The 19,948-nt window shown below is 39.1% G+C and overlaps 1 protein-coding gene across 3 annotated transcripts in view; it reads left to right on the top strand.

Annotated features, from left to right (window-relative positions):
* SPIDR (scaffold protein involved in DNA repair) overlaps window positions 1-19,948 on the top strand; it is a 202,912-nt gene that overhangs the window by 47,191 nt on the left and 135,773 nt on the right. For all 3 annotated transcript variants that reach the window (XM_042798123.1, XM_042798122.1, XM_033001085.2), the window contains exons 6-7: window positions 5,918-6,174; window positions 17,752-17,852. In XM_042798123.1, coding sequence (XP_042654057.1) covers window positions 5,918-6,174; window positions 17,752-17,852 — 358 coding nt within the window. The remainder of the gene's footprint in view (window positions 1-5,917; window positions 6,175-17,751; window positions 17,853-19,948) is intronic.

Below are 19,948 nucleotides of genomic sequence, written 5' to 3'. Positions count from 1 at the left end.
GTGATAGTCGCTCTTGAATGGTCCCGGAGAGATGCTTGAGGTGGCTGTTGTTCTGCCGTTGAAGAGCGTACGGCTCTGTTTCCTCTAATGGCAGCCACAAAATGCTAATGTGCATGGAGCAGGACATGTCATTTCCTAGCGCTGATAAATATTTAGGACAGATCAGATGGTTTGAGCGCATGTGCTGAGGAGGAATGCTGTACTTAGCTAAACAGCTAGGCATTATCTGAGATCCATTTTAAATATATGCTGTCTCTGTAATAACACTGGGTGGTTGTTCCAGATAAAAAATTTCAGCTAATCTACTGTGAAAGTTTGGGCTTGCAAGTCCAAAAATATCTTATTAGTGATTTATGTCTTTCATTGTTTTTCTTTTTTGTCATACGGTTATCTCTGCCCACGCACTGCTACCTAAGCTTGCACGTTTTACGTGCTGCTCCTGTGGTTATTCCGTGAGAAGAAAGCTTGGTGTCACCCACAGAGTGGCACACGCCTAGCTCTGCACTTAACGCTCAAGTTTCTTGTGTGAGGGTATATCTGAATTTTATCTCTCTAGAGTGAAAGTAGCTAGTTCACCAAGAACCAGTTTATTTCTCAAGATACTAGGAAAATATTTGGCATAGACTTCAGTGTTTCAGTTAAAGCTTTAGAAAACACAAAGCTTTGAAGAGAACTGCAAGCTTTAAATCTTTTATATCTTTAATTATCTTCATAGATCTGAATAATATCCTGCAGTAGCTGTGCGCACAATGTTTGCATTAATTTTGTGTTGATTAATTAAGGGGAAACTTCTTTTCTTTTCCCTTTACCCTACTCCCTAAAATCCTGCAAGCCAGCTTCTAGTGGAGTTTGCTTCAAGCATTTGTTCGCATAGCTTGGGCCTTTGACATATTGCACTGGTGATTTATGCTTGTGAATATTCATTGTAGCAAATCCAGTGGCTTTTCTGCTTGCTCTGTTTTTTGAAGAGTACTGTGCAAGACATAAAATCTTCTTGCAACCTGTAACTAACTCCCTGGGGTAAAAGTTGGCTGCATTTGAAACCCTTTGCATGCATGACAGCAAAGAGTACCAGTAGCGTGAATGTAACGTTGCTTAATCAGAAAGGAAGACTGTGTAAAAGGAGAGGTGGTAGGATAGTCACCTAAGTTCACTGTGTGTGTTTGTTAATACCGGTCAGCTTCCACGCATCTTGAAAGCTGTCATGAGAAGTCAGTTAGGAGAAACACAAATTAATTCTGAAAAGAATAAGGGAATCAGAGAAGGGAAAAAGTAGTCCGTGAGAGAACAGGCAGGAGATAACAGAAAATGCTTCCAGAGTTAGAGGCAAAGATGTGAAGGAACAAATACGAAAGGAAATGCCACAAGATTATTTTTCCTCTGTATGTACAGTGATCAAAGTCTGAAACTCTCAAATACTATTTCTATTTCTGACATTCTTAGCTCTGTGACCTTGAAAGCCAGGTTCCCTAAGGGTGCCATCTGAAAAGCCCTATTAGTTCTTCTGCCATTAGAGCAAAGCTGTAGTGAGATAATAGGAGGGAAGAAATTTATTATTTTTAAGGAAGGAAATGACAGAATTCCATCTGCAAAAAGTTATTTCAGTGTCTATATAGAATTTGATAGCCATTTTTTGTCAGTAAGAGGAGATTTGGACATATTGCAGCATGCTGAAGCATCTTAGTTTCAGCTGATGAACTTGTTCAGAGTATCTGTGAACTTTTACTGAGCATCATATCTACAAAGTGTCTTCATACCAACTGGAAAAGATTTACAACATTTTCTGAATGTACGATGACTGAACAACTGAAAGTGTTTAACTGATATAAAAGCATGGTGTGTATACTGACATTTTTCCACAGAAAAATCTTGGGAGGAGAGCCAAGGGGGTTGAGAAACTGTCCCAACTGGTCATCTCCTTGCCTCTAACTAGCAATCACTGTATGACAGCACCTTTTTTTTTTTTTTTTTTTTAATACAGATGTATTATTTTTTTAGTAGGATTGATATGTTAGCTTTCTTTATGTACAGAGAGTTTTGTACAGTTCTGCTTTCTGAGCTGAATCTGTAAACTTTAAGTGGAAATTTAACACGTCCCATATTAATTTACTGCTATTTTATTAACAAGAAATACTGAGTGCTTATTAAAGTGATCAAATACAGGTACTTCTTGCTTCCATCATTATTGAAGGGAAAAGGTAATTTTTTCAGACCTTTTGCCTTTTTAGAGGCAAATTGTGGGGTTACTCCCAAAGAACTCATAAGGTGTTCAAGACGAAGCAACAGGCTGCTGAAGCAAATCTCTTGAGAGTGAGGGAATGCTTTGTCCCAGAGGTAATGGCACAGTATCTTCTGTGCTGCCTGCATGAAAAACCTACATGCTTATGGATTGCTATCTTCATTTCAATGAGGTCAAGAGTTTTGTCTTTGCACAGTTTGGGCCAGGATTTTACCATTTTTGTGGTTGGGTTTTTTGTGATTATTTTTTTTTTTTTAATGAATTTAAATTGACACAAGTAATCATATATTCTTTAGCAATCTCAACTGTTTAGCTAGGGGGGGATATTTGCCGTTTCTCATTCCAGTTTCTGTTTCTACATTTGTACCATCTTCTATGTTAGCTAATACTGGTGAGTGCTGTCAAAAATACATCATAAATCAATTCATTTTGAGAGATCTTTTTTGAGCCATTTTGATTTAAACATGCTTATCTTTAAAATGTAGAGTCCTGGATGCTCAGCTACAGTACTCACTGACTTCTTTGTTTTCCTGTAGCCAAATCTTATCAGGATAAATGACAGTATTCTTTGCATTTATACTAACGTACTTTTTCCTTAAAAGAAAGAGCCATAAAAGGGCAGAATTTAGAACCTTTCAAATTAAACCAGTCACAGAGAAAATAGATTTATTCTAAAAGTGAACAAAATGAATGAGGTTTGTCACTTTAGTAAGAGAAAGATTGAGGTCAGCCCATTTTTTTTTCCCACTCAGCCTTTGGACATGGAAAAGTGGCTAGCATGATATAGAGTGTGTTGTGGCATGGCCATCATTGGAAATGATAGCTAAATCTTCGTGAGCAGTCTGCTACCAAGTATTTGGAGTGACTGGGATATATGGGATACAGTCATGGAAAACCCCAGGATGGGGATGCTTAGATTGGGCTCGGGCTGGAGGAAGGGATTGAGGTGGGGAAACTGAGCCAGTGTGTAGTAGGCAACATTGTACCTTCAGCCAGCATAACCAAAACTTACTGCATTTTGAAATAATAAGCAATGTGGAAAAGTCAACTACTTTTACGCTTTTCTGTGCTTAGCAGTGTTGCTTTTCAGAAACTCTTAGTGATACTGGTGGGGTTATTATCTAGAAAAAAAATAAACAAACCCTCTTGAAAATTCAGCTTCATGATATTTAAGATATTGAAAATTGATAAACAATTTCTTCACTATTTATCAACTATTGTTTTAAAGTGAACCTAAGCAATTTTTTTTTTTTTTTTGCCAGCTGTCCACCATAAATGTTGGTATACATGCCAGATACCTGAAAAATAGTGTTTTTATGTTTTGAGAACTTTTTTTTCTTCAGACTCTATTTCTGATGGTGGCTACCATTAAATAATGTACGGAATTGGAAGTTTGAGTTTTTGTTCTTTGTTTTTCTTCTCCATTTTTATAGCTTCCTCTTTAAAGAGAAATTTCCAACTGACCCATTAAAAAAAAAAAAAAAAAGCACCCAACAAAACTCTTAACAAGCAAACAAAACAAAAACCTCAAAGTATGGTTTCTTTGGGGATGTTAAGTCTAAACAAGTATACAATAATAAATATTAGCAGAAGAATTAAATTATTAGACAATCGTAGAAAAGTTTCTTAACTCTTATAACAGTTGGATTAATATGTGCTTAACTTCAAGCACGTGCCAAGGGCTTTCCTCATTTGCATTTTACTTGCTCAGAGAGCTTCAGGTTTGCATCCTTTTTTTAGGTACACTGGATATTGTAGCAATATGAGCAAAATTAAAGCATTCCTAAAGCAAAAGACTGCATCGGAATGGTGTTTTAAGAATGAAGTACTTGCTTACTGCTTTCATACTGTTTGAAACCTCTTATTTCTGGCTCTTTTCCAATTTGGAAGGAGTTTGTTTTCAGAGAAATATTGTTGCCAAGGGACGAATGTTGACTGTGTTGTGTTTAGCCCAGGCTGATATTAATTACATTCTTTCAGCTATTCTCCTCTGCATAACTTTAAAAGGTCCTTCCAGTTTCCAGAATACTTAGGTAAACTCTCAGAACATGAACACAGTGTCTCGTCATTTACATGAAAAACATATTAAAGAACTGGCAAGAGCTGAACTAATTTTTCTGCACAGTCAAGAAATGTTGGTTTCAGATGATTACACTAATTAATAACATACAATAGCATTAGTGAATGCAGTGATGTCCCTCCCCTTCCTCTTTTATCTTTGAAGTCTTTATCTGAGCCAGTTGTCAGACAACCTGTGTGGAGAGCCACTTACTGCCTTAGACCAGCAGAACAGGCTAATTTTTTCCAGGACCTACTCTGCGATCAGGGCAGCATGATCTGGAGCAAAGTCAGTCTTTGGGGTTTTCCAGTTCCCCACTGATAATGTGAACCTAATGTCTTACATTGGGTTTTGGTTCTTTCAAGGATCTGTCTGAGTTAATTAACTTGGCTCTTCTGTAGAACAGTTTTGTGCAAGCCTCCTTGAGCTGGGTGAGTGCTGGTGGACCCAGCTACTAAGCTCACCTTCCTAGAACATGCAGAGAGTGGTGGGTTTTTTCCAACTAGCTCCTGAAGACTGAGCCCAGCTCATGTTTCTTAGTCATCTGCCTATTTCAGAGTTTTAGATCATTTCATTCTGTACTAGGTAAAATGCCACTTTTTAAGCATTTTTGCTTAATACTCAGTACTTAAAGAAATACTACTGGGTCAAGAGAACATAACATACATGACAGCTGAGCGGAGCTCACCTTAGAGTGCCAACCCAGCTGCCTTGCCCTGCTTGTGCAGCAGCCCTAGAGGAGAGTAAAACCAGCTGAGCCAAAGCAGGGGAAGTTTTCCCTGCCAGCCCTCTTCTCAGCCTTCCATATCATTCTGCAGACTCGTTTGTGGGCCTTCTCACCCTCTCTTCTCATCCCTCCTTCAGTGGGATGGGTTCAGTGTGTCCTGTGAGTTTCTGGGAGAAGAGCTCCAGTGAGGTTTTATGAGTCTGAACTCCGGCCCCGCTGGCTCGCAACGCTGGCTGCTGACCAGTGATCCATCCTCCCTGGAGCTACCTGGATGCAGCCTCATAGCTTACGCTCAACTTCTCGAACCTCCCTGGGAAGCTAGAGGCCTGCTGAACATGGGTGAAGGCCAGATACCCAGATACAGCGGCCAAAATCTTGTTTTAACAAAAAGTTGCATACTTTTCGCCAGCTGTGGGTTCTCAATAGAGGCACGTGTTTCTTTCCTCTATTCAGACTACCGAAGCCAGCCTCCCTACTTACTTGAATCCTGATGTGAAAGCTCCCTTTCTCTCAGCTTTCCTGCCAGTCACAATCCCTGTCACTCATTACCCTCTTTCTGCTGTCCTGAGAACTTGCTTTAATCCTGACACCTGTCTGAAAATTTCTTCTGATAAACATAGGCTTATGGTTTTGATAAATTCTCCAGATCTAGTTGTTTGAAAAAATACATGTTACTCATCTCAGTTGTCCCTTAAGAGATGGTTCTTGTATTCGGGAGTTCGTGTTGACTTACAAAAGATTAATGTGCATTTACAGTGAAGTTGTCCAAATTATATTAATCAATAAATTGGCGTTCATTTTATGGATTTATAGGGAACGTAAATAACTGCCTACATAAACCTGTACCTGTGTAGCATTCTGTTTAAATAGCTTTATATTTTTCTTTGTTTAGGCAACTTTGACAGAAATTTCTGAGTATTCGTCGGATAACGACAATATGGGAGAAGGAGAGACAGGCCTGGCGACCGCTACTCCAGGATCCACTGAGAGGTTATGGTCAAGGTCAGGAGTGGACACGCAGGACGTTACAGCACGACCGGCCAGCGAGTGGCTGAGGTCTGCCCAGGCCCTTCTCCGCACCCCTGGGAAACAGGCGGGCAAGGCCCCCCGGGCCCCCGCTGAGTCTGCGAAGAAGAGGAAGCTACTGAGGTAAATGCACTGTCCGCCTTAAGGGATTTAAAATTTTTTTTTTTTAATTGTAAGTAAAAGAATACTTACAGAAGAGTAGAAATGCATTTCAAGGATAAACATTTTAGAAATGCAAATTCCAAAAACTTAAAGAATGTCATTTATTTGTAAACTAGCAAACAACGCAAGAAAGAACTCAGTTCAGTTTTAAAAATCTGTGGTGAAACCTCTTGATTTTGAACTCCTGTGTACAAACTGATATGATTTCTGCACTTCTAATAATGCTTTGCAGTGCCTTACAGACGTGTGTGTGGATGTACTTCTGTTCACTTCATTTCTTTGTGCCTCTCCAGCTAGTCCACAAAAATGATGTACCTCTTCATTTTCTTTTTTTTTTTTATTTTTTGGTCATCTCCAGATTTGTCAGGGTAGAGTTATCCAAAATACTGTAGGAAAGGGGTGGATAAGCAACAGTGCTGAACAGTGCAGGACAGAGTGCTATTTAGGCAAAGGTGGGATGTATTTGTTAATATGAAATTTAAATCTCTCTCAATAAATTAAATACATTAAAAAGATACCTATCTGCTAAAAGAAGACAGCCAGATCCTGAGCAGTGGAAGTCTGATGTTCACAAGTCACTATTTCTATAGCTAATTACAGTGCAGAAATGGTCACTTCCTATACTGAATTAACAAAAGTTGCTTTAACTTAAATGGTATATGTGAAGGTATGTCTCAAGCTATGGAGACTACAATTACAAAACCAAATAGATAACTATTGTATACTATACTGAGTATGGTAATCAATCAATTACTTTAAAAGTAAATTTTTACTTTGGTTAAATAGCCATAGCTTATTTTTCTCTTAAAATGTTCTTGCCTATTTCAAAATGCTGACTGAGGGAACAGATTTGAAAGTCCTTAATACTGAGGATCTCTATACTTAAAAGTGCTTTGCTTGTGCAATCAAGCTTTATTTCTTGTTACTTTAAAAACATAAAGACACAGCTGTACTAGGTCAGACCAAAGCTGTAACCCTCAAAAATTCCTTTTAGTGGCCAAAAAAAAGTATGCATGAAGGCAATAAGAACAGGACAATCATATAGTGATATTTTGCTCAGATGTACTTCCAGCTTTTAGCAGATTACTGCTCAGGAGTTGTTTGTTACCCTCAGTGGGTCTGTCTTTTGATGAGTTTGCTGAGTAGTTTTCTGAAGCCATAAAAACTTTTGGCTGCTGCAATTACATACAAGGGTTCAGAGTTCTGTAGCTTAAACATGACTTGAATCTGCACCTACCAGCTTCATTTGCTGACCTCTACTATCAACAATCTTAGTGCAAAAATATATTTTACAGTGAAGATACCCTGAAACAAATGTGTAAGAGAATAAATAGCTTTAAAAACAAACAAAACAAAACCAACCACAACAATATAGAATGTAATCTGTCCGGAGTGGCCAGAGGAGCAGAGCTTGCAGGGGTTTTCACTCTTCCATCCTGTGGTTCCACCTTGGGTTCCTTTGGGAACAGGGAAGCAGGCAGGAAATTCCTCAGTTATGAGTTTTGTTTATCTCGTTATTATACTTGTCCAGGTAATTGTCATCTTTTTGCTCTTCCTGTTCAGAGCATTAATTCCATGTGTCTCTCTCCCATCCTTCCTTTTACCGTTGGAGAATATTTTCACTGGTGTGCTAACAGTGGATGACAGTGCTAGCAGTCTGCATCCTCGATATGAAAGCTTTAGGTTCTCAGTGCTGTGGATTGAAGGTCAGTTCGGGAAAAGGTTTGCCAGGTTCTTGGTTGGGGAAGTGACAGTGCCTTTGTTGTGCTTATATAGCTAAAAGTCACATAGCATTTGTCGGCTTGTCCTTTCTCCTTCCTTCCCACCTCTGCTGCAGATCAAGGCCACAGCAGAAAAAGCAGCAAGCAGGGTAAATCATCCTGCAATCTGGATTTGCCCCACAGGCTCCCACTCGGACCATTTGGAACTGTGCAGTAGGTGGAAGAGAGCCGAGAGCCTCTGCTTAGCTAGGCTCTCTTTTTCCAGGCTGGTGCCTAAGGAAGCATGGGTTGAGTGGAGATGGTGCAGGTGGTATAGCTGCCATCTTCCTCTGTGAATTCTTGGGCAAGAGGTTCTATTCCAAATCCAGGCCATTTTAGAATGCTTACTTCATGGAAGAGTCCTGACGTAGGCAGAATAGGCCTCCTAAGGTTTTGTTGCCACTTTTAAGAAAATAGAAATAATTTCTATTTTCATCTTTGCTGTTTGAGATGACTAAAGCTATCTTCAAAAGTAGAGAAGTACATTTTAAAATAAATCTTTATTAAAAGCTCATTTAAAAAAAAAAATATCTTAAACCATGTGTAACAGTCTCTTCCAAATTTTTTAGGCATGCTGCAACCTGCACTTACATTTACATTACCTGATTGCAGCTATGCTCCTGTTACCTCAGTGGCTACAGTTTTCTGTGCAACCGCAAAGAAAACCCCCCTCTCTCCCTCAAACCCCAACCAAAACCAAACAGAAAACCAAGGAAAAGAGCCATAACGGTCTGTGGGAAAATTCAAATAAGCTACTTTCTGCCGTCCTCTCCTCCTGGAATATTCCCAGTGCTAAAATGGAAATGGGTAGTTGCCTGGATGGGAGAAATAGTGTTTGATCCTATGTAATTGTCATATACTACAAAAATTAAGATGTAACCAAACCAAAAGGAATCTTCGGAAGTAAGCTGATTATGGATAATTAAAATAAATTCTGCTGATCCTAGTGTTAGAAATGTGAGTGTAAATTCAATACCTTTGAGTGGAAGTGAAATGAGAAACTGGTCTATGTCTCCAAAAGTACATGCACAATATACACTGTTGCTTATGATGAGCAAAATTGGAAGTGGCACCTTGCCATCCTCCTCTGTTAGGAGTTAAGTAAGGGTTTTGGAAAGTCATTAGCATCTGCAGACAAGAAGGATGTGAAGGAAGCAATGCTTCCCCCACCATGCCTACCGGCTGGTCTGTTCTGTGCCTTTTTGCCAGATTCTCAGATGTCTTCATGTATCCCCTGGGATGTTAGGTTTTGTTTGCAGAATTGTTCTAAGTAAAGATTGTTCTTTCTACCATGGTGCACGGGGGCGAGCAGGTGGTCTGTATGGTGGTGTTTGTCCTTCAGGGGTGTTTGTCCTTCTGGGCAGGTTCTGAAGCTACCCGAAGGGCAGTGCTGTAGGAGGTGTCGGTCTGTCACGCTAGTAGCAAAGTTACCACCTCTTCCTTTCACCGTCATCATCGATACCACTGCTCCTGGACATCCTCACCTTAAACGCTAGTTTTATACACCATCTTGTGTAGCTGTCTTCCTTTATTTAAACAAAGTTGGTGATGGATGACGTGGGAGTAGTATAATTCTCCCAGTTACCCTGAGAGATAAGTGTCATTGTGCTGCACCCATGAGCTACTAAAACAGTTGATAGGGAAGTGCTACTAGTGGTAATTGATTCTGATGTCAATTGCCTTGGTGATCAGGTCGAGAGGTGTTGGGTTTAGATGTTCCTGCCCTTTTATTGCACCACAAAGTTTCAGTTTCTCAGCTTGAGTCAATACTACATGGGAAAATAATGCAAGTGATTTGCAGGCCCGAGAGGAGAGAGTATATACTGCAAATAACAGATTTCAGGAAGCTCTTTTTAGATTTGGAATTCATGTTAATGCTACAGGGTGAAATGTCTAAACTGCACTAGTTCCAAGTCGCTTGAAGTTCCCTTGTGAAAGAAGGGAGAAATGAACAGTATTGTATGTCTCAAAGTTTGTTACATAAGTTAAACCAATAACTGTGTTCATTCAGTATTTATAAAGAAGAAAATTCAAAATGCACACATACAGTTTTTCTTGTCTACAAGTAAATCTTTCTTAAAGGTTTCGCTTTTTCTATTAAGTTTTCATTTCCATCAGAAAAAAAAGTCTGGGTTTCAGTATAGGAAATAGCTATCTTAAGTTACATAATGTTAACCTTACTTCTAAGTCTGTCACGTTGCAAGAGCTTTTATTTGTGAAGAATAGCTGCTTTAGCTTTTTGTTTGGGTTTGTTTTTGTTGGGTTTTTTTGGTTTTGGTTTTTTTTTTTTTTTTTAATACTTGAGTGGCCATTCTTAGTTTAATGGTAAAATAAGATCTTGGGAAATTCTGTTTAATTATCTTATATCTACTTGTACGCAGACTACTTACAGATCAGATCTGCTAAAATTAACTTGTTATCAAAAGAGAAGAAAATTACAGAATGTCCTGGTACTATGTGCAGTAAAATGAAACCCAGTTGTCACACGAGGCCAACTGAGGTCCGGAAAATAAAGGAAATTGCCAAGGGAGGAAGGAGCTGGCACAAATGAAGCAGACTTTTACTCTAAAATTGGGTCTGTTCTTTCTTACATGCATCCACAAGTAGCATGAGGGTGTAACAGCAACAGACTAGCCCTTTGACCGTCATGTTCTTATGCTGTTTTTAACTATTGGATTGTTTTCCTTGCTAGTGAATTTCTTGTTGAATTAGGAGAATATAACTGAAGAATATCATGGTTGCACTACAGATGTATCACTTTTAATGACTGGCAATGTACACGATAAATTGATTCTGCGCTTACTGAACATTAAAATGTCGTTTCTTTTTTTAGAAAGTGTGGATGGTTTCTCTGGGCCAGATGTTTGGTGTTAAAAGGAAGAAACCCAAACACAGTTAGTTAAAAAAAAAAACAAAAAAAAAACAAAAAAAAAAAAAACCAAAACAACAAAACACTTTCCTTAAAATGACATATTTCTCTAGTTTCACGTGTAATGTATTTTACTGGTTGGAATGGTTTAGCAGAGTACAGTTGTTCTCCATTAGAGAAGTCATTTTGGTGCCCATGGTTTGTTTAACTATGGAGCTTGCTCTTCTATGCAAGATCTCTGCTCAGGCAAGCCAAAACCTTCAGAACTGAAGGGAAGGTTCTTCCCTTATGTCATGGGGCATGGCTGTTCCCCCATCACAATTGGTTCCTTCAGAGTCTTCATCTTAACTTTATTTTTATGAGAAATTGTGCATGTGGGTCTGGGACTTGATTTTTTTTTTTTTTTTTTTTTTAATACTGGCCAAAAAATGAATAACTTATTTCTGGGAAGACTCTCATTAAGTCATCTTATATCTGCTGAGAGCCTCTGCTGTAGGACAATCTGAAATAGTTTTTTTCTATTAATGAGTCTGAAGAGCCAGAGAGCTGTGGTAAACGTTTCAACTGTGGGTGGGTTTTCTTTTTTTCAGTGGCTAGCAAGAAGCTGTGATCAGTGGTTTGAAAACTATGAAAGGAGCGGGCCACAAAAGCTTACCTATTTCCAAAGATGTTCCTAAATTATTTCAAAAAAGTTCTGTGAGATAACTTGGCTAAGTAGAGGCACGGGAAAATCAACTGCCTGTAAAGTTTTACTTAAAATCTTTTACCGGAGGCTATATCGTCGAGTGCACCCTCAGTAAGTTTGCAGACTACACCAAGTTGGGCGGGAGTGTTGATCTGCTCGAGAGAAGGAAGGATCTACAGAGGGATCTGGACCGGCTGGATCGATGGGCCGAGGCCAATTGTATGAGGTTCAACAAGAGCAAGTGCCGGGTCCTGCACCTGGGTCACAACAACCCCCTGCAACGCTACAGGCTTGGGGCAGAGCGGCTGGAGAGCTGCCCAGCGGAAAAGGACCTGGGGGTGTTGGCTGACAGCTGGCTGAATACGAGCCAGCAGTGTGCCCAGGTGGCAAAGGGGGCCAGTGGCACCCTGGCTTGTGTCAGCAATAGTGTGGCCAGCAGGACTAGGGAAGGGATCGTCCCCCTGTACTCAGCCCTGGTGAGGCTGCACATCGAATACTGTGTTCAGTTTTGGGCCCCTCACTGCAAGAAAGACACTGAGGTGCTGGAGCGCATCCAGAGAAGGGCAGCAAAGCTGGTGAAGGGTCTAGAGCACAAGTCCTATGGCTTTCAGTATGTCTGCCTTGTTAATTTGGCTAGTGTAAAAAAAAAAACCTCACTTGATGGGTACAATAGATCAGAGTGTTGAAGTGTGAGCAACTGGTGTGCAAGAAAATCCAGCATCCAGTGCAGGTTACAAAATCACTGGATTGCCTCTCTACCAAGTTTGCATTTTTTTTCAAATAAATGTGGAAGGTCTTCTCTATATTTTCATTTTGGCAGATGCAACTGGCCCTTGATAGCTGTGTGTTAGAAATTACCATGTGTGTTAGCAATTATAATTTGTGTTACAGTACAGATCTTCCATTTTCCTTTTGGTTTAGGTGTGTACTTCAAATGCTGTTGATTTGACATGGAAATTGTGCGTTGGGAGAAACACGGATTGCTCTATGAGGGAAAGACATTAGAACGTGTAGTAGAGTACAATTACTTGACAAGTTTTATAGGGATTTAAAATTATTGCTGTCTTATTTTGATCTTTGCTTGTTCTATGACATAGGAAAAGAAATTGTGTGGTGTTTTGATTCCAGAAAAGTAGCCCACGTTTAACAAAAAGAATAGTGCCAGCTATCGTGGTAATGGTGGTTCTTCCAACGTGGAAGTTTACAAATCTAGTTGTTGAGTCAGAGTTTGAGTGGGGCTGATCTGTAACACTAAAATTACTCTTTCTGATCCCTTGTTACTTCATGAAGTCAACAGCTTTTCTTCTGCTCTGGAGAGAAGGTGGGTCTCTGTAGAGGAGACTTGCACTTATGTGGCCAACATTCTTCATACACATCTTTCATACGTACCCAGGCTATTTTGTACAGTACAGAAGCACTTGGTAGTGACTGTCAGCATTCAGTGTTGCTTACTATTTTGCAAGTTGTAAACTATCTGATAATAGCTGATGGGTTTAGAGTGTAGACAAATTAAATGCCAGCATGCTTAGGGGTCATTTTTTCTTCCTTAGCAAGCACTCCATGGAGTGGAAACGGACAGCAGAGTGTTGCAGAAGTCAGTTACTTCACCAGTTAACTTGGAAATATGAGAGGAGTTCTGTCCTTGCTTTGAAAAGAGAGGAGGGAAATTGCCCAGTCCTGGGATAGGGATATATATGTTTTGAAATACATGTACAGTGTATATGAGGAGACAACTCAGTAATGAGATGCTTAAGTGTTCACTGTTCTTAAATTCAAATGATGTCTGGAAAGGAGTAAACTTGGATGAATATGGGGGTTATTTTTGGTAAGTGCCCCGCTAAATGAAAACCTTAATAAATAAACAGAGAGAGATCTCCAGCACTGCAGAAAGATTGAAAATGACTTTTCAAAACACAGCCTACACAGTAATGCTCTTTCTTTTTTCCCTTTTTTTTTTTTTCCTTTTTTTTTTTTTTTTTTTTTTTTTTAATTAGCCTCCTTGGACTTGGAAGCTAGCTAGGGACCAGCAGCCTGGGAGTCACGGATAAGGCTCAGTGTTACCTTTTAGTGATACTTGTCACATGGTGGCACAAAACTCTTCAGTCTTGCTGTTGAAGGTTGTGGAAGCAGGCAACCACCAGAAACTGAGCTTTCATGCTAGATGCTGAGCTTTCTTATGGCCATCAAAGTTGTCTTTCATGTGGATGTTCTTGGACATGGACAGTAACAGCAATGTGTTTTTTTAAATACAGTATTTCAACAAGCTCAGATTTAGTACAGAAATAGGTCATCGCTTTCTGCTAGTTAAATCTGTCCACCTTCAGGGATTTAAAGGAACAAAATAGTTGTACTGAAAGTTTCGTGATTAAAAATAAAAAAGTTGTGGGCAGTGGAGATTGTATCTGAGCAGTTTGGCTTCACTGAACAGCCTTTGCATTAACCATTTGCCAAATGCATTCAATTGGCTCATAGTAAAACATTTTGGGGGCAAGTTTGAAGTGCTGATCAGTAAAGTATGCATCTCAAATTACAGTTTTTGTTATTTAAATACAGTTTGTCAGTTCCCTTGATTACATAAATCGTACATTAGTAATCAAAATATATTTGCCAATTTTTTATATATGTATATACACACACACACATACCAGATGTTGGGTTCATCACGGAGGACAATTAAGTGCATCATAAGGGCTAGATCTGTGCAAAAGAGGGAACTGAATATCTTTTTCTAAACTTCTTGAAGCGGCTAGATGTGTAAATAAATACAGACTGCAGATTAACCAAGACCTGATCTGTAGAAGCCAGTTTCCACCCTTAATGCCAGCAAACTTCTCATATCTGACAAAATTAAGCCAAGCAGTTTCTGCAGCCTGAAAAGCTGAAAAGCCAGGAAAGCTAGGGGATTTTTCAGAGGGATAATGTGTGGACAGTGAAAGATGAATATTATTCATCTCTACCTTGTATTACCAAAATAAGCAAAAAAGCTATTTCCATGTGATAGAGCCTATGCCAAAAAAATGACTGTTAGTCCCAGTAAACCCAGTTAACTACCAAAAACAGAATATAAAAACTCATTAGGTAGTTAACAATCCACAGATGTGCAATTTGGAATAAAATAATAGTAATTTTAACCATTTAACTTTTTTCAAATCATGGGGTTTGTTCTTACACTGAAGCCGACACCAACTTAATACTGTGCTCTGCTTTGCGTAAGCTCTGTGTAACTCTGCGTTCTCTCTCATCTGCACAGCCAGGAGTGACTCGGACTGTATAGTTCACAATATCTCAGAGCACACACACACAAGCGTTTTCAACAGTGTGGGCACCTGTACTGTATGAGAAGTAATTACTAGTTTTCAAATGCTGTTGTCATCAAATCTGTTAGAATATGTAACAGAAAGGACATTTTTCTTTGTGTTAGCTATTTGAGCTGAAAGGGGGGTACCTCCTCCAGGGTCTGGGGTGGTGTTTAAATTTCTTTGTTTCTACCTTTTAAAAGAAACAAACTATAAACTACCAACTCTCTCTCTTGCTGTAGAAATTCCTTCTGTTCATGACACGTTCTTGGATTGTATTTTCCAGTTTCACAATGTATGGAACAGACTTGGTTATATTCTGCAACCAAGAAGATACAAAATGCTTTACGATGTTCTCTATTTAAACTATTTTTAACTGCATTTGGAATGTGAATGAAAGGATGATGATTAATAAATATCAGTGAATTCTATTAGCACAGAAGTCTGCTAAGGAAAGGCACAGTTTTACTTTTCATGGACCTTTGTGATAACTATTATAACCCTAATACAGACGTGATTAACAACTTTAGTAATGAAGTTGTAAGAGTCAGTGAGAACCCTCCCTGGTAGGCATATCAGGCCTGAAACAGGAATGGTGTGTCACTGTTGTGTGCAATAGCCAAGAAACGAGGAACTTGCTTTCTTTCATGCTACAGGGTGTTCCTGCCATAGGTGAAACAGTAGTGGGCTTACAGAAGAGTAGGGACTGATTGACTGGACACAACCATAGCCCTGTTCAGGCTGTGAGCCAGTAATAGCTGCTCTCTTCTGCAGGTACCTTAAAGCTTTCTAGCAATATTTGAACAAAGAACATACATTTCGTTGACTGTTGTTTGTGGAGGGAATGGAGTAGGGGTTTAGAACACTCCTGGTTTTCTTTCAGCAAAACAAGCTTTTGAGCTATTAGCTGTAATTGTCTATTGCTATAGTCCAACCACAGAGTTCAGTTGCAGACTGATGCATGCAAGATTTAAGCAAGTGAAATCAAAATGCGTTTAACTGCTGCATTTCTAAGCCTAGCTGAGCTGGCATCTCCCCGTTCCACCATGGCTCATGTAGACCATGCAACCAGGCTGAATTACAGCTGGGTCTGAGAACGGTTCCCTGGCAAGAAGAAAAACTGGGTGAACAGTTTGCTGGAGTTTGTAGAACTGTCTTGTTCACGAGTGTTGCGGTGTGGTAATGCTTGAGTGCAAGTTTGGGAGGAAATGCGGCTGAGCAGAGTGTTGTAAGCAGAGTAAATTATCGTGTATGAAGTTCTGTACTTGACTGTGCTGTTGTTGGTACCAAAGCTTCCACTGCACTTGTCTGTATTAGTGGCACCTGTGCCTTAGAGGCCATGTTGAAAGCAGTATTAAACAAGGTGGTTAAGCTTACCTGGAAGTTCACTGGAGCCCAAGATTTCCTAAATATTTTTGTTTGTTTTCCTCCTTAATATAGCAGATTTATAGCTTGTTAAGTGTGGTTTCTTTTTTTTTGGGGGGGGGGGGGTGGAGGGCATGGGGGATCTTTTTCCTTCTCTGAAAGGGTCTGAATTTCCCTCTTCTCTGCCTGAACCACACCAATCAGCCATAGAAGAGATGCAGTAATGTAAACTACAGAACTCTTATGGATCATTCTGGGTCAAATGTGGCTCTTGTATTTCAGTGTTTGTTCTGTGATCTGTACTAGGAAGATGTTTAGCCATGCCATTTAATAATTCTTGACAGTTACGATTTTGCAAAGTATATAGTTGTTCAATAGAAATTCAGCTAAGACTGCTAACTACTTTTCATATAACCTGTTGACTTGTCTGCAGATTAAATTGCTTAGTAAGTGCTACCCAAAGAGAGATTTTTTTCAGCCTACCTCAAGTGCTACTTAGCCTTTTTAGCTCCTTCTTGGTTTCCACATGTGTGAGTTCGCCCAGTTTCACCTTTGCAATGTAAGCTTTACCAACCTATTCGGCTTTTTTTCTAAACTAAAAAATTCTGTTCATGTACACAAATAATCATAAGATAGTTGTATGTTATTGCTGTTGATTCCTAAACCAGTTTAACCCAAGGACATATTTCACCTTAGTATATCAATAAAGACTTTTACTAGATAGTACTTGTTGTGGAAAAACTTACACTGTAAGGAAAGAATGAAGGAGGTTTTTATGCAAATAACTTCTTCAAAGCCAAGGAAAAATGCTCAAATACTCTCATAGTAGTCCAAAGCTTTTTGTAGTAGCCCAAAGACAACTTCTAACACGTTTGTCTTTTTGTTCTTAAAGTGAGAAATTATGTCTTCTGGCTTCGGATCCAGGGGTAGGAATTGCCTTAGTGTTACCTTAAATGTACTTGTGCTAGATGCCACTCCTCTGCTCCTCACCTTGGGAATGCTAAATTAATTTCATCTTGGAGAGTGTTCAGACCACTGAAACTGCACACTTGACCCAGCTTGTGAAATGAATCATAGGGTCAAGTATGGGTAAAAGAATATTTTTGTGATCACTCCTTGCCAACAGACAAACAAATCTGTGTAGGGAAAAAAAAAAAAAAAAACCAAACCCACCAACCTGTTATAACTGGTGGTTACACTGGTTTGTTTTGAATTTGCAATTGTCTGTAGTATCTCTCAGGATATGTGCATTAGTGCAAAGAAAAGTTGGGAACCTTTTGTTACAATCTTTGTGTTGGAGACAGAACCACAAACACGAAGGTTTTGGACACTCAGATAGTGAAAATGTTTTATTGTGCATATTGACCCTAAGTGTATGTTTTATTGGGAGTATATCCATTGGAGAATCCAAATTAGGAGAACTAATCTGCAAAATGTAATTTTACTGTATGTTTCTGTCTCTAAGGGTCAAAACATACATATTCCATCTGTCCTGTGGCTTGTCACTTGGCAAAACTGAATACTGATTTCTGGCAAAATTGAGCATTCCTTTATTCTCTGCAGGGGCGGGCTAGCTGAGAGGTTATGTCGACTGCAGAACAGAGAAAGGTCTGCCATTAGCTTTTGGAGGCATCAGTGTATTTCAGATGCTAAAATCCCTTCAGGTAAGAAGCATTATACATATACTACTGTGTGAAAGTATATACTTACATGTGTGTATATATGGCCCACACAGGGGTACAACAGAAGTTTATATTCTTTGTGATTTTTGCCTGACTTGAGTTTAATGTTCTCGTGATTGTCTTCTGAGCTCATATTGCATTTCAGCTAAATATCATCGTTTATAATATTTCAGTCATCAAAGTGTTTCAATGTAAGGGGTAAAGAACTTGTTTTAAAAGGCCTCCATCTAGACTCTTCACAACTTGATTTCTGGAATTATTTGGGGAAATAGTGTTTCCAACAGGTTGTAGGACAATTCAAGGTTTAACTTATGGGTGTGCAGATGATTTTTCGGTTCTTATTGTTTCTTTATAACCACCTTTTCTTCTTCCCTTGTTTCTTTTTCTTTGGTTTGAAGTCAGCCGTATTCATGGATAAGTGCTGAAATTCTGAGTGACAGCAAATATAGACAAATAGAACACAATCATGAAATAAGTGTGAAGCATAACTAGTGGGCACTCCACTTAAAAAAAATGGTAGGAGTTACATTAATTAGTTACAAGTAACTGATAGCACCACCTTTCAGTGGTATTTCTTGAGAGATTAATGGATTCATACAGTTTAAGTACAGAAATGGTTAGGGGTTTTTTTATCAGCTTGAGTCTGTGTGACTGTATGCTACAAAATTTCAAACATTTATTCTGTATTAAGCCGACTACTTGTTTCTGAGCACATATTAACTTCCATTTATTTTTCAGAAAGTCCTCTGGTCTTAATTTGAAAACATGTGGATGAGGGAATCTATCACTTGCCTTGTGAATTTGTCCTTAATTCCACTCCCAAATTTTCAAAAGTGGGTTTTCTTCCAAATCTGTGTTTGTCTGGCTTCAGTTCCTCTCTTTTGTTTCTTGTAAAGCCTTTCTCTATTAGATTAAAGAGCTCTTTAGTATGTGGCATTTTCCCTCTCTGATGCTTGCATAGCAAAATCGTGCTGCCTCACAATTTTCATAAGCTAAACAGATTGAGCTCTTTAAGGTTCTCTAAAGCATTTTGGCCAGTCTTCAAGTGATTTGCATGGTTTTTCTGCTGCACCCTCTCAAGCTTTTCATCATGGTCTTAAGAACAAGGACAGCTACTCTAAGTGTGTTCTTCCAGTTTTAGTGTCATCAAAACCATTGGCGAGGTCTAGTTCACTACTCAGCCTCCTGTATGTTCAAGGTCTGTAAAAAGTGCTTGAGTCTGGTTTGGCTTTGGTCACAGCGTGATGCTGGGACTTCACGTTGAATTGACTGTCCAGTATGATTTCATAACTTCTGTAGCTGTTATTTTCTGAGATCCCATTTCCCACTGTCAGGCTACCATTTGTGTTTCTTCTACCTAAACATAGGGAAGTTTTTGTGCTATATCCAGGTCTGTTTGATTTGAGTGTGCCCGCCTAACCATGAAGTTCAAATCATTGTGTATGTCAAGCCCGTCCTCTTTTAGTCACAAATTTGCTTGAATTTGTGGTATCCACACAGTTTCTTTTTTTTTTTTTTTTTTTTTTTGTTAACTTTTGTATGTCATTGTTGAAACCATTTAATAGCATGAGTGTTTACTTTCAAATCCTGATGGAACTGCTCTTAGTTATGATTCTCCACTGGTAGAAAGCTCTAACTGTAATTCACAATGTTAGTTCTCTGAATTTATTTTTTTTTTCCATTCCACTTAGAGTACATTACTGATAGTGAAAATGGTTGTTTTTTCATAAGAAAACTGTACAATTTTAAGTCACACCCAAACTGTTGGCTAAAGCTAATCTCACAGTTTCTCACTGGTGCTTTAGAGGGCTTATATGCCGTGGCCACTTGCATGTGATGTGTTCAAAATGCTACCCATATGGAATGACACATTATATTTCTGACCTTAATTCCTTACTTACTTTTCCAGTCACTTTGCCTAGATCTGATGTCAAGCTAGATGGTCTCCAGTTTTTGTGGGTCGCTTTGTTTGCCCTTCCTGAATACTAGCACAATATCATCATCCTTTCAGTCTTCTGGAATTTCCCAAGTATTTGAAGAGTCACTAGAAAGTAACATCAGGGAACCAGAAGTGTCTT

This window comes from Tyto alba, unplaced genomic scaffold (genome assembly GCF_018691265.1).
Source record: "Tyto alba isolate M040663 unplaced genomic scaffold, T.alba_DEE_v4.0 Super-Scaffold_27, whole genome shotgun sequence".
Classification (NCBI taxonomy): Eukaryota; Metazoa; Chordata; class Aves; order Strigiformes; family Tytonidae; genus Tyto; species Tyto alba.
The sequence above is the reverse complement of the archived record's forward strand: the minus strand, read 5'-3'. Positions and strand labels throughout refer to the sequence as shown.